The sequence below is a fragment of the Rhea americana genome, unplaced genomic scaffold, assembly GCF_003343005.1.
Source record: "Rhea americana isolate MKP2758 unplaced genomic scaffold, rheAme1 scaffold_57, whole genome shotgun sequence".
In the NCBI taxonomy this organism is placed as follows: Eukaryota; Metazoa; Chordata; class Aves; order Rheiformes; family Rheidae; genus Rhea; species Rhea americana.
The window spans coordinates 3,868,985-3,883,965 of NW_028186723.1; the positions used below are offsets into that span (position 1 = coordinate 3,868,985).

Sequence of the window (14,981 nt, forward strand, 5' to 3'; positions counted from 1 at the left end):
TACCGTGTCCAGTTCTGGGCTCCTCAGTACAAGAGAGACATGGAGCTACTGGAGAGAGTCCAGTGTAGGGCTACAAAGGCGATGAGTGGAGTGGAGCATCTCTTTTATGAGGAACGGCTGTGAGAGCTGGGCCTGTTTATCCTGGAGGATAGAACATTGAGAGGGGATCTTATCAATGTCTACAAATACCCTAAGGGAGGGAGGGTGTCAAGAGGGTGGGGCCAGACTCTTTTCAGTGGTGGTTATTGACAGGACAAGAGGCAACAGGCACAAACTGAAACACATGAAGTTCCACTATAAGGAAAAACTTGGAAAAACCCCTTAACTGTGAGGGTGACAGAGCACAGCTTGCCCAGCGAGGTTGTGGAGTCTCCTTCTCTGGAGATCTTCAAGGCCCACCTGGATGCAACCCTGTCTACCATGCTCTAGGTGACCCTGATGAGTGGGGAGGTTGGACTAGATAATCTCCTGAGGTCCCTTCCAACCTCAACCCTTCTGTGATTCTGTGATTCATTGCTCTGGGTGTTTCAGAGAGATGGATGAAAGGAAAAGTTTTAGTTTTAAAGCTGGATGCACTCTTCCGAAGATCACTATCCCTGAACAAACTTCTGAAGTCCAAGTCAAGTTTTACTTACTAAGGCCAGTGGCAATTTTGATTAAAGGGGAGACTTTAACCAAGTGACCTTTTTGACTTCTTTTGAGAAAAAWTCTTTGAAATTCAAAAGATTCTGCCCCAGAAACATTTTGTGGTACAGTACAGATAGAACTCAGGAAGAGGAATGAATTGTTCTACGCTATGCCCTGAGGGAACAACAACTAGTGTCATACCTTTTCTTTGATTAATTTTAATTTTCCCTGTTTATTTTTGGAAGAATACTGTATAGAAATCCAGCACTTACACTATGTATTTTGTCTCCTAAGAGTTAGATAATTGCTTTTACTGTGTCAAYGAGAAACTGTAGTTTAGAACAGGAAACGTGAAACATGAGTTGGCTCCAGCAGAAACCCAAAGTAGCTGGTCATCTGTATGCATTACAGCACTCACAGATCAATAGTAATTCTGGGACACAGAGTGGCGAATCATCAACTGAGAAATATTTTAAGGCTTGGTTAGTTGTGCTCTTTTTCCATTGGGACTGTAGTGCAACCTTCACTTATGAAGATGTGGGATCTGAAAGCCTGAGGCAGAACAATCCTTGTTTTCACAGGAGAAGCTTCTCTAGGATGTGAAAGCTTTTACATCTTCATCCCTTTTTTCCTAAAAGCAGTTTCTCTCTTTTTCATTAAAAAAAGAAAAATAGAACTTAGAATGGCACCAACATCACAGCCTCTGCAAGGTAAAAGGAGATGCAAAAAAATATTTTGGGCAGTGTTTCCTCATGCCTGCTTCATCCTATCTCTTGTGATCTATGCTTTTCTTGGGGCTCTCATGTTCTCCCATATTGAAGGTAACCGGAAAGTCAATTTAAGTGAAGGATATAGGAAATTTCTGCAGAGTCTGTGGTACATCTCCAAAAATTTATCAGGTATGTACAGGAAGTTRCTTTCTTTTTGAATGAGATTTTTGCCTTTCAAATACATTCATCAAAATAAAAGTAGTTGAGCATGAAAACAGGATTTTCTCTCTGCTTAGCTAATGACTGATATTGTTTGCTTATCTCCCTGCACTGTAATTTTGTCTTTGYAAGTTCCTTGGTCCCTATGTTCCTGCCTGAAGAATCTTTTCCCGAGGTGCCTGTGCTCTTTTTTCCAAGTTATCTAAGATCATGAAGGAGAGTCTGAGATTTCTGTGGAATTTTCCTCTGATTTCTGGGGACTGAATTTTGGGGCTTAAGAAGTCTCTTCCAGCACTCTCTTCCCAGCTCTGACCCTCCTTACCAGCCCTCTGGCAATGGGGGGTTTGGCTGCCAGCTGGAGGGTTAGATGGAGCCACTACATGGTGTTGCACATCGAAGCCAGGAGTGCTGATGGAGGGAGAAAGGGGAGGAGAAGGTCTGTAAAATCTTCTTGGCTTTCGGTCATGGGCTCTTCCCCTGCTTGGATTTTTGCTCAGGAAGCTGTGCTGAAATGATGATCCTCCTGTTGCTGTATGGGACAAATACCCTTGTAGAAAATGTCCCTTCCAGCAGAGCTGGGCCACACTGAGGAGGAATGAGAGGGTGCAGACGCTTAGAGAAGGCACCAGTTCACAGCAGGGCACTGGGCAGTGCCAGCACTGCAGTTTATGCTGGTTATGTCCTGAGGACTCCACAGTCCTACTGCTGCATTTGGTCTTTGGGTCAGAAGAAGACTAACATCCTGGGGCGTGCAAAATTAAACATTAATGAATATCTAATCTTAATTCTCTTTCTTCCTTCTTGAATRGCTTCTTTGTGCTTTGTGCTTATTTTTATGTCATATTTTGACTTTGTTGCAACACTGCTTGTTTATTCCTTGTTTGTTCATCCACCAAAGCCATCAGACTCAGTTGATGTTTTTCAGTGGGAAAAGGGGGGGGGGGTGAAGGTAAACATTTGTGTCTTCCGAAAGAATAGGAACAAATCCTCAGCTGGAAACTGTCTTTCCTGGAATAACAGACTTAGGTTGGCTGCTCCTTGACTAATGCTCAGCAAACACTCAGTGTATGCCCTGTTGTTATTGTAACAGATAACATGACGGAAAATGAGGAAATATTTAAGGAAAAAATCCATGTGCTGTTCACCACAGCTGAACGAGACTGGTTTGTCAATCCAAAAGACATATGGACTTTCTTTGGTTCTCTCTTTTTTTGCTGCACAGTGTTCACAACTGTGGGTAAGTTCAGAGGTAAAGTGCTCCCTGCAGAATCAAATGCCAGAATTGTTTTCTCTAATGTGCATCTTCCAGGGAATCAAAAATAAAATAAAATAAAATAAAATAAAACCCAGACATACCCCCCTCCCCTTGAATTTTTCTCCTGAGTATCCACAACAAGTCCTCTGGGAGTTCTGCAAACACAGATTGTGTTGTTGCAGCTCAGTCACAGAGGCAGGTCAGAATCTAGGTAATAGCGATGGCATGTGTTAATTAGCTCTGTCATTACATGCATGCTGTAACATATGCTTAAATATGACATATGCATAAAACTGTTTTATTAAAATAGAACTCCAGTTGTCACGCTAACCTTATCTGTCCCATTGTTGTGCTTTATGTTGGCTAATGTTTTGTTCACTGAGAGAGGTAATTCATTACACATATATTGTTTTCAAATTGCTTCACAGTTGCTAATGTCTAACTTAGCTCTTTATAATTAACCATGTTGTTGTTCACACTTTTCTGGCTTAACAGTGATGTTTAAATCACACCTCGGAAATCTTTCATTCTGACTGCACATTTCAAAGAAGGACCTAGATCCAAACAAAAATATCTACTCTAATTTTGGCTCCCTCCACTTTGCTATATACAACTTTTCAAGTTCATTTCCAATGTTACTTTTATTCTTCTGTTAATCTTTCTCAAATGCTGATAAGCACAGGCATTGGCTATCTAAATACTTGTTCAGAATTAAGCTGAATGGGAAAGAGTCCCACAACATTGTATCAAATTGCAAAGACATTTCTCCATGGCATTGGGATATATTCATGACCCTGGAAGAGTTTTTTGCAGAACAAAAAGTGCTATTTAGAAAAAGCCTATCCTACGCAAGGGCAATGAACAGTGTCAGAGTTAATATGTTCACATAGAGCATGTAGGAGACACTTGCTGTCTAAATCAGAGCACATACTTGAACCTCTTATAAAAATGACCGTCTTCAAATTCAGCTTCCTGCAGGCCTGAGAGTACTGCTGGCCATTGTTCAGGCATGCGTCCCTCAGCACTACACACTACTTGTGTTTTGTACAGATAATGACATACTTTTTACTTCACAGGTATATTTGAATAGCTTAATAGTTCTGACCATACTGGAGATGCAGACTTGAATTCTCACTGCAGTGAATATTCATTAGTACAAACAGAATTGCACTAGGAGCAGTTGAAAGACTACATTTTATCAGAAAGCTTTGACTTCGGCAAACTGATGCAAAATTACATTATTGAAAACTTCTTGCCTAGATATACTTCTTCTGTCAATGGGACATGGGACTTTAGAAATGTGTCCATACAAATTAACCCAGCACATTTATTCCTAAATTGCCATTATTTTTGGTCTTCATCACACTGGATATTATGAAGGTTCCCTGAGCAAAGTCTGGATTTTGAGTCGATTTTTTGAAACAGTAGGAAGCCTGAAATATTTGTTGCTAATAGGTGGCTATTTCCATTGTGATGGGTTTGTTATTTGCAATACAAGGAACTCTTAAACCCCTTCAACTAAGAGTCAACTTAGTACCTTTAACTATCTTGAAGAAGGAAGGTATCTAGTCTAAAGATCAGTAGTCTGAACTGCCATCTCTGTAGTGCCTGCAAAAGTTGTCTACTGGCTCAGCTAGGCTAGATTTCTGGATGGCTAAATTTAAGCTCAATAAAAGTTTTAACCTTTGGAACTGCACTAGGTATTTTTAATGTGTAAAAATCAAGAAGAAAGAAAAGAAAATCACTCTACACCATATAATAATTAATCTTCACTGATTACTTCAGCAGTAAATATTAACACTTCCAATTAACGAATAGGGAACAGAGTGACAGAGAATAAGCAGTCTGTCAGAGCACCACAGCAAATTTGTGGCTGAGGTTGGATTCAAACCAAAGGCTACAGCAGCTCTTAGCAAAAATGAAGACGAATGAGCAAAAATTATGAAGGAAGGCATACCACAGCATATGAGCTGATAATGTTACAGAYTGAATACATGCCATGAAGATCATCTAGAGAGAAACAATGCTTTTGAAAGGAGAGAAGAAATACTTTATTTCTCTTTGGAGGAGGAGAAAAAGAATGATTGGTAAACTCCAAAAGAGCTAATACTTCCACTGTACCAGAAAAATACTAACTCACAATTTAAGTTTCACATCCAAGACGTTAGACAAAGGAAATTTAAATACTCAAATTGAACTTAGGGGAAGGGTATGTGTTTTACTACCATTTTATGCCATAAAGGATGTATGACTGGCAATTCTTTCCTATTTATTTTAATTGATATTTGTAAGCTTTAGTACTCTAGAATAAACATTTCCTCACTTGATGCTTTGTTCTTCTGTGTACAAGTAAGAGATTCTGAAAAATATGAAGTTAGTACAAATATAAAGTCAATACATCTGTCATTACAGCTAGAGCTGATGAACTAGAGATGATTTCAAATTACATTATTAGCTTACCATTCATCACAAGTAGTTTTAGCAAAGGAATAGTTTGAGGGTATGGGTCTCATTGTGCCAGTTTGATCCACAGTGCTATCCCAATTTCAAAGTTCACACCACCATCCAGATCTGAATATTCCCAGAGCTAAGTTGTACTGTGAGATCTTGGAGTCCAGTCAGGAGATGATCCCCAGCGCCTCACGTTCTCCAGGAGAGCAGAAGCAATTAGTCCCCACCAAGTATCAGTATAAAATTAGCTGYTGTCTCTCTGAATTCAGCCCTCAGACCAACTTCTCTGCTGAGGGATCCTGGGGTCTGCAACTTCTCCTGCTGTTTTGTCTTCTGCATTCCACTCAGCCCAGAAGTTCAGATCAGAAAAATCTTCCTAATAATGGCCTCCACCAGGCCAGAGCCACCACACCTGTTTTCGATCAGCCCAACTTTTTGCTTCTCATACAAACAGCCTGCCTGCTCTCTTCCCTAAATGACCTCTTGTTGTCAGACAGCCAAGTCAAACAACCAATGCAGATACAGTAGGAAGAGTTAATTCAGCAGAACTGGTAAACCTCAAATCTCCTAATACTTAAAGAGTTAGGCTGTCCTGAGACTATTAACATTTTAGACTCAGAAGTTTTAACTCCTTCAGATCAAAGCTAAAAAGAGCACTGTGCTACGGACTAATATACCTCTCTAAGACTGACAACTGTAAAAAGCTCTTCTTGGGTTGATACATAATAAATCATAATATTCTCTCTCTCTCTCCCCCTTTTTTTTTTCTCTTCCCTATTTTGTTTTTGTTCAAGGTTATGGTAATACCTATCCCATGACACGGACTGGAAAATATCTCTGTATGTTGTATGCTTTATTTGGCATCCCTCTGATGTTCTTGGTCCTGACAGACATGGGAGACATCCTTGCAACCATCTTATCCAAGTGTTACAATGAATTCAGAAAACTACAGTCAAAAATTCTAGCCTCTAAACTCTGTTCTGTATCTACATGTAAAAAAGAGAGTGAAACAAAATCCAGAGCATCAGTGCTAATGAAGTCTAAAGTAGTCATAAATGAACCCCTGAGTATTGTGGAAGTGCTGAAAAGTCAGTCAGCTCTTAAAAGGAAGTCAATCCAATATCGCAATGCTGAAATTTTTGAAATGTTAATTGCCAGAGAAAATGAATGCACAAAAACATCAAGAACTAAAAGCATTGAGAGATGGAGTTCATGTCCTGAACTGGAGAGGGGAAAGACAGTGACAAATGTAATTGAGAATTTTGACAAAATAGGAAAAGAGTTAGAAAAATTAGATGTGCCCATTGTATTAATGGTACTAATTATCTTTGTGTACATCTCCTGTGCAGCTGCTATTCTTCCAAACTGGGAAACCAGGTTGGATTTTCAGGAAGCCTTCTATTTCTGCTTTATCACATTGACGACTATTGGGTTTGGAGATACACAACTGGAACATCCCAAATTTTTCTTGTTTCTTTCCCTCTATATCATTATTGGCATGGAAATAGTTTTCATTGCTTTTAAGCTTGGCCAAGACCGCTTAATTGTTTTTTATAAAAAGATGATTTCATTTTGTGGGGAGAAAAAGATTACACCAAAGAAGATATATCCAAAATAAGATGAGTCATTTCTCCTTTGTAAGCATTGGCCACTGCTGTTACTATGCATTTCCTCTCCATGCCTTGGGCTTGCAAGAGGCATATTTTCCTGTGATTTCCCATGAGAATGTGCTGTAAACTAGCTGAATACCTCAGGAGACACTAACTGTAAGCATCTGTAGTGAGTGCTCTCCAAGAGGAATCCCATATCATAAATAATAAAAAAAGATGACACATGATAAAAGAAGAGTAAGCATTACCTGCCAGCACTCTCTAGCATCTCTTTGCAAAGCTCTGATTTTCTATAACCTTCCTGCCCTCTTGCCCTAACAGTGGGGCACTTGCCCAAGGAAGACCCGTCTCTGTCCTGCCACTCAGGCTGCAGCCAGGGACAGCTTGGCTGTGGCTGTCGGTAATTAAGTGTGCCCGTATGCTATGGTAATGTGATTTGTTGTTGTGGAGAGTTAGAGAGAAGTACAGACCCAGCTGTGTTTCATGGTGTCCAGCTATAAATATGCTTATGAGAAGTTCTGCTCCTGTGAAGAACATATCAGGGAAGGCACACAGAAAACCTGAAGCTGCACTTTAGCCGCTGAGTGAAGGACACATCTTTGCTGTTAAAAAAGCGTGATGGTTTGGGGACTATAATCCCAGAAGTTCTCACTTCGCATCACAGTTTTACTCTGGACAAGCTGCTTCACTTCCCTGAGTTCCTTGACCTACTCATAGAAAGAAGGGCACAATCTACCTATTTCATGGGGATGTGGTGAAGACACTGTAGTTCTGTACCTGTGGAGGACACTTGTTGTGTGACTAATGCTGTCTTCAAGATTTTGTTTATATTATTCATAATATGAATCATGCTAGCAATGACAGATTTTTTTTCTGTTAAAAATGTATAACACTACATAAAAGAAACCATCGACTTCAATTAACTGCCTCTTAGCTTGTACGTTATATGCATATACTGAAGGTGAATGACAACTCTAGATTGAAGCATGCTTGATTGTGACAGAATGTACATTATTTTTACCAGGAATTTTGCTGTTTGAAGTTAAGATTTTCAGAATATTTATACAATGTCTTATCTCTGTTACACTTTATGTACATAGTAATTTATATTCAGTCATTATCAATAATTATTGGTGATTAAGCACTGATGATATGCAAAATATACAATGTGCAAACTATATGGAGTGACTATATATAGGAAAGTGCTTTATAAGGTTAATAATAAAGAACATAGCAGCTGGAAGGAATTCTGGTAAGCTTTTTAATGTTTTAATATTTTTAATGCTGTGATTTTGGCTTCACTTACAAAGTCCTTCCATTCAGACTGTTCTCGTATTACCTCATTTTCTGTCTGTGAATTAAAATTTATCAGTATAGAACTTGTGATCTCATCCAATATTCTCGGAAATCAATGAAAAGATTCATACGATTTAGTGGCTTTGGATCAGAGAACTGCACTTCCTGTTCCTCATTTTTTTTCCCCTATGATATGCCTAACGTTTCCAGTGTTAGTGAAGAACTGGTTTTTAAGTTGCATGACTAGTTTCTCAGTGAGATCACTTTTATGCATGAAGATTAATCTAGATTTTGTCACCCTTATAGATTTCTCATTCAGATGGTAGCTTGATCATTTCACATTTCCTTTTTTGGTCTTAGGGAATTTTGGCTGCAAATTGGCTGCAAATGGATTTTGCTGCAAATCGTTCTAATTAAGGCCAGGAGAGGGCAGTAAGCAGCTTGTCTGCTTACAGAATACTTCAGTTGTGGGGATAAAACCAATTTTATTGTAGCAGAGAGAGAAAATCATACCAGCATGATACTCTGTAAAATCGTGGTGCATCTGCCTCTTGAATATAGCCTGCAGCTCTGGTCCCCCATCTCTGAAAGGAGAGAATGAAATTGTAAAAAGTTCAGAGGCCACGAGAAAGGGTGAACAAAGGTATGGAATAGCTTCCTCATGCGAGATGTAGACTAGATTCTTTAGTCTGGAAAGAGGCAAGGGAGTATGTAAGAGAGATCTGTAACATTACGAGAGGCATGGAGGAGGTAAATAGGGGATGATGGAATCATTGTTCAACATCTTTCATTATAAGATCTGGGGGATGCCAAATGAAACTAGCATGTCATGGGCTTAAGAAAAGAGAACGGCTTTTCACACAACATATAATTAAGCAGTACATACTCTTTGCATGGGAGGCTGTGGAAATTAAAAGTTTACATTAGATCAGTCGGAGAGAGGACAAATTCATGAAAGAAAATCTTGGAAAATAATTAAATATAAAGATAGAACTTCTGGCTCGATAATCATTGTGCCCCAAATTGACAGAGTCTGAGAAAGCATCTCTGTAGCCTTTCCCTATCCTTATGTTTTTCCTTTGTCAACTTGGTCTCTTTCTGAGGCAGAATACTGGGCTAGGAGTTTTGTGACCAATTTCTGTCCCTGTAATGTGTTGAAACATATTGTTACATGACTAACTAACAGAAATATTCCACTAAATATAATTTCCAAAAAGATACTCAGTTTCAAATGTATGTGCAAGGTAGATCCACTCCCAAGATTTCCTGAACTAACACACTCAGTTTCTGCTAWATATATCACAAAAATAACGTGATTTAGGCAACATAACACAACTAAGCTGCAACAAACATGACATAGTCATTTGACTTGTGTTGGGGACCTAAAGAAGTGTGGAAAGCTCGACATATACCCACATGTCATGGGCAAAAAGGCATCTGTGTCTTCTTTATGGGTGTACTAAACACTACCCTTACACATATTGGAATGCCTGGCCCTAATTTTCTCACTTTCAAAGTTAGAAAACAACCTCCTAGATGAGAGAGAAGTATGCAGCAGCATTGTACCAACATTGATACCAACAATTCAGTCTGTATAGCATGATTTAAATATAGCTGAGCAAACAAAGCAACAGAGCTAACGGAAACAAACCAAAGTAGTGAGTAGTGGCTCATTTAGTGAGCCCCAGGCAAAAATACTTGTGAGCTGACTAAACTCATCATGGTCTAAAACCTAGAAGGATTCACAGTCTCTCCCTCTAGAAATTTTGTTCTAAAAAATTAACATGGAAATCAGCTTTGTTTTCATCAAACCAGCACAAAATACTGCTTTCCATAATAACTTCCATYATGTGCTACACGAGATGGTGGATTAGCAGTGAAGGGCTTCATGGAAGAACTTTTCTATCAGGAAAGACGTGACTGATGTGAAAAGAATGGCTTGATGTCTAATTCACAAAGGATATGAGTTATTGCAGACCCAGTTGGAGAGCTTTACAGATCAAATATACTTGGCGCTGAAAGATGCTGATCAGCCACTCCTGATTGGGCCAAGATGGTAGCTGTCACRAGCACTTAAGAGAGGAGAGGAAGATTTCCTGGTGTGGAAATTTTAATGGGAGAGGTGAAGGAATGAGTGTAAGGAGAGGGAAACAATGTCTGGGCAGATGAGTTGGAAGAAATGAAGGGAGAAAATGACAACACAGGTACAGGAAGGAGTAGTTTGCTGTCTAGTCATAAATTGTTTTAGAGATACTTGAGATGTACTGAGTATACAGAAAAGACTGATGCCTCTGGCCTGGAGAAGGCTTATGTAGCCATCACTCAGGTTGGAGAGCACTTCAGAGATCAGTGCAGTGGCCACTGTCACTGGGCTCCAGCATGTGTCCCTGCACAGCAGCCACAGAGAGGCCAGAGGAGTCTGTGCAAAGAGCCCTCTTGAGAGGAAAAAAAGAGATAGAAGAAAGATACAGGGACAAGACTGAAAAGCCATTAATGAAACCACAGAAAATATGCCTCTTATTCTCTGCTTCATCATTTAAAGAACAGCAATCCATTCAGAAGCATCTCTTACATGAACAATATGTTTGAGGACTCAGGAAATTCTTAATGGGATGTAGCGCTTGTCATCTGTCTGCCAGTAGTTCAGATGTAGTCCAGATTTTAGTGGGCTAAATGTTCATAACATCTGATAGCACTGATGGTCTTTATGCTTTTTCAACTTGTTCCAGGTGGGGGTGCACCCACATCACAAAAACATAATGAATAATAACAGTATGCATGAGAAGTCTCAGCAGAGGCAAAAGCTGAGACGCCAGCTGAGAGAAGTCCCTGTAGTCCTACATCTCTGCTTCCAGGTTCCCAGGATACCTTGTGATCCTAATTTCCAGACCACASGGTGTATCAAATGTAGCATGTGTGGCTTTTGCATGCAATCTGTGATGAAGACCTTTTCCTTTCCCATATGTTTCACAAACTAAACACTTAAAAAATTTTTTTTAAAACAAAGACCACCATCACAGGCTGTACACAGCTGTTCTGCCAGGACATATTCCTATATGCTAAAAGCAACTTAAACTGTTTAGTTAGGCTAACTTTGCTTTTCTTCCTAACTCATTCCCCACATATATGGTAGCAAAAACATATCTCAAGCCATCAAAAATTATATCCTGCATTACACACAGGGCAAAGGAGATCAAGTTGCACAGGATAATTTTCAATCATGGTTGTTAATGAACACAGATGAATGAACACAGATGGCGATATAAAATATTAGGAATCTGCTCCATCACTCATAGCAAATAATAGCTGCTGGAGGACAACAGAKCTCTCACATATCAGGCCAATATTTTCAGGATAGAGGCCCAAGGTCTATGTGCAAAACTTCATGGACAATGAAGTCCATGAATGCACTGGCTGTGTGTGTCAGCAGCTACCCACCTCCACATGGTGTTCATAATAGAGTTTTAAGAAGTCTTGGACAAATGTTGGTTGACATGTATTCTCACATTTTTTCATGTGAATTTAAACTTTTTTGTTTTTAGTTTAAAATTCAGTCTTTCATTAGCTGTTACCTAGTTCTTTTGAGGTTAGTTCACACTGTTCCAAACTGATGAAATTAACAGTGTCTGAGCAGAGTCAGAGCCCTTCTGAAACTGAACTTGTCCATAAAACTTTATGTGTATACTTTTTCAGAATGTACCAAAGTCCAGAGGAAATAGAAGGAAATGGGCAAGAAATGTAGGAACAAAAAGAAAGGCAAGAAGGAAAAAGTAGAGAGATTTGACAGTGAAAAATGAATTGCTCTGTGTTAAACATCTAATGATAAGACATCAGGATAATGAAGTTGTCTAACAATATTGACTCATTACATTAGCTGCTTTCACAAAGTCCTGTGTGAGCAGGAAAACTGAGAGAAAAGATACCACATATCAGCATATAAAATTGCCAATGAACGTATTGTTCTGCTGGAAGAGAGTTATTTGATCTACTGTACATTGCACACTGTCGTCATGCTCTCTGATCAGTGCCCTGCAGGGGAAATCCACCCGTTTGCTCTCTTTTGTCACATGTGACAAAAAGATTTGAGAAGCAATGCGAGATCTGGGGGTTGGTTCTCTGGCTGTGGGTATAGGACACTCATTCTGCAACTTTCCTACACAGTACACCTAGTACTTTTACACTTTTCTTGTTGCAAGTAATAAAAGTTGTTACTCCTGAAGGAATTCAGGTGTTGCAGTGTATGTATGCAGGTGGAAGCCTTCTGCTCACCAGCTTATTACATTTGTTGTTGAGGCCAGCAGACCTTAATCACAGGAGAGAACATTCAATTCCATTAAGGAAAGTATTGCCTGCCTGTGTTGCACTGATATTTAGTGGATAGTTTCCAAATRCATATGATAGAAGTAGTTGAGATCATAAGTTAGAAGCAGTACTTTCTGAAAAGGGTCTTCTTTCTAGAAAGTAAGCTATCAGCTAGGATTAACAAACAGTGAAGGGCATGACATAGCAGGAACTACCTACTAATCTGTGGAGCAGAGTATGGTTGCATATTCTGTCTTTGGTAGTAAGAGTCAGAGCACATCCTGCCCACAGCTGTTCTGCATTTAAGAGCATGGCTCGCATATGCAGCTGCCCATGTTACACGTTTCTGTTTCCATCCTAGGGGCTGTTTGAGACCAGAGCTCCACAGCAGGGTCAGGTGGAGTGATGGTGGGACTAAGGCTGCAGAGGTAAGTGCAGAGCACTCAGAGTTGGCCATGCCACTAGTCAGAAGCACAGTGCTAGTGTGCTGGCTGGGACATAGAGCTGGCTGATGCCTGGGTGAAAACTTCTGATGACATTTAAATGAAGTTTGGGGGAAATAAATGTTTTGACATTTGTTGGAAAAATATCATAGCATAACTTTTGCAAAATGTTTTCCAAGCAAATCTGAATTTGGTGAAGACTTTTGATTGACTTAAGAGGTTGATGGTCAAAAATRGACTTTTAAAAATGTGTCTTAGTAATTTAATCTTCAACATCTCCCTGAAATAAATCATTCTAGTGAGTAAGAACAGGAAGACCTGAAAGAAAAAAGCTCTTGTGCTGTTGCTGTAGCATCAGCTTCTTACACAAAGATGGTGAAGTGTCATACTTCGTGAATGAAACTGAACTGTCTTTCTCCAGGTTTTATCCTAAGTATTTTCCTGTATCCTGGAAGCAGAGCAAACTCTGGTATGATCTAACAAGAACATATAATGTTCTTGTTAAAAGACATTTTTCAAACAGTTTAACTTTTCATATGTTAATATAGGTTTGTAGCTGCTGGAAAAAAAATGAAAGCATATTAATGCTCATGAACTTTCCTTGGAGTCAAAAGCAGCACATGATTTGCTGTATTAAGAAGTTTGATTTATTGTCTGGGTCAGTGCATGCTCGGGCTAACATTTGACTGCCAACGACACTTCTTTTCAATCTGCCATGCAAAAAAAGTTACACAGAATAGTATTATTTTTTACAGAAATTTATTTTGCTAATGAATCACATAAGCTTTGTGCTTAAAACGAATTAAGGATTGGTAGGTAAATGTGTTTTTACTTTACAGAAAAGCCACTTTTAAATGCTACCTAAGTAGCAAATATAGGCCTGAATTCTTGAAGTTAATGGAAAAACGTTTAGTAACTTTAGTGAAATTAAAGCTGAAAACAAGTGACAAATAGAATATGCATTGACAATAATCCCTTTGATTCTGATTTTTTAAGGGCAGATTTCATAGCTAAACTGTCCTCTCATAGGACAGTTTACCTCTCCTATGAGGTAAACCTCATATGAGGTAAAAACCTCTCATAGRTTTTTTTCCTACACAAAAGCTGGCTAAATTCCTGGTAACAGTTGCTTCTTTTTCCTCTTTGTCCCCATTACAGTGATGGCTATTCTTCGTAGTCCATAGAGATCCACAATCGGGGCATGATCACACACAGAGACAGGTAAAGTTTTAATTGAAATAAAATGAAGTTTTTTCTGTTGAAAAAATAGAACAACCTTAAGATGTGTTGTAGTCCTACATGACTGACTTTTCCTGTGGCCATGCTTTGTCATTGTTTTTTATGCAGTGCTCATCATCTCCATTCCCCATCAATAGCCAAACATGCTCTTGGGTCCTTAAAAAAACCCTGAAATGTGTAACTTCCATGCTAGGACACCAGTGCTTACCGTGGAACAGGCCAGAAGTTCACTTTTTCTTGGARAAACATGGAGATTTCCTCTCTGTTGGCTTTATCCTCCATTAAAGCAGAATAGGGAAAGAGAAGCACAAATATTAACAATACTATAAAAACAGCAATTAATGAGGGCATTATTTGCCCTCATTATCCAACTTATTATCCAGGCCATTTTAAACTAGATTTAAGGGACAGATGTTTGAAAATAAACTTTGCCCAACCCTTCAGCTTAATCTAACCCAATTGTTTTAAAAGCAGGCAAGATTGTACAAGACAGTATTGAGGTTACAGGATTGTATTGATGGAAAAAGGAAAACAATTTAGAAATTGTTCTCAGTATTTCTACTGTTTGGGAAGAGATGGTATCCAAAACACTCTAGGGAATCTCTTCCTGTGACACTTTCAGCCTACTACTTCMGACATAAGGATTTGAAGTGGTTCACAAAAGTAAATTTTGGAAGCTTCTTTGAGCTGAAAATCTCACCTGCTGTATCACCAAGGTGCTATACAACCTTAAGAGTAGCTTAATTGTAGATAAGAGGGCCAAAAGACTTGGGCCTTGATTCTGATTTCACTTCAGCAATGTCAGTCAGAAGCAGCTCTGTTAAGTCAG

The 14,981-nt window shown here is 39.1% G+C and overlaps 1 protein-coding gene across 1 annotated transcript; it reads left to right on the forward strand.

Annotated features, from left to right (window-relative positions):
* The first annotated feature begins 1,309 nt into the window (after positions 1 to 1,309).
* KCNK18 (potassium two pore domain channel subfamily K member 18) lies at positions 1,310 to 6,880 on the forward strand. The gene is made up of 3 exons (XM_085319084.1): positions 1,310 to 1,526; positions 2,647 to 2,793; positions 6,057 to 6,880. Exons 1-3 carry the CDS (start codon positions 1,310 to 1,312, stop codon positions 6,878 to 6,880), a joined length of 1,188 nt encoding a protein of 395 aa, XP_085175210.1.
* Positions 6,881 to 14,981: the final 8,101 nt, after the last annotated feature.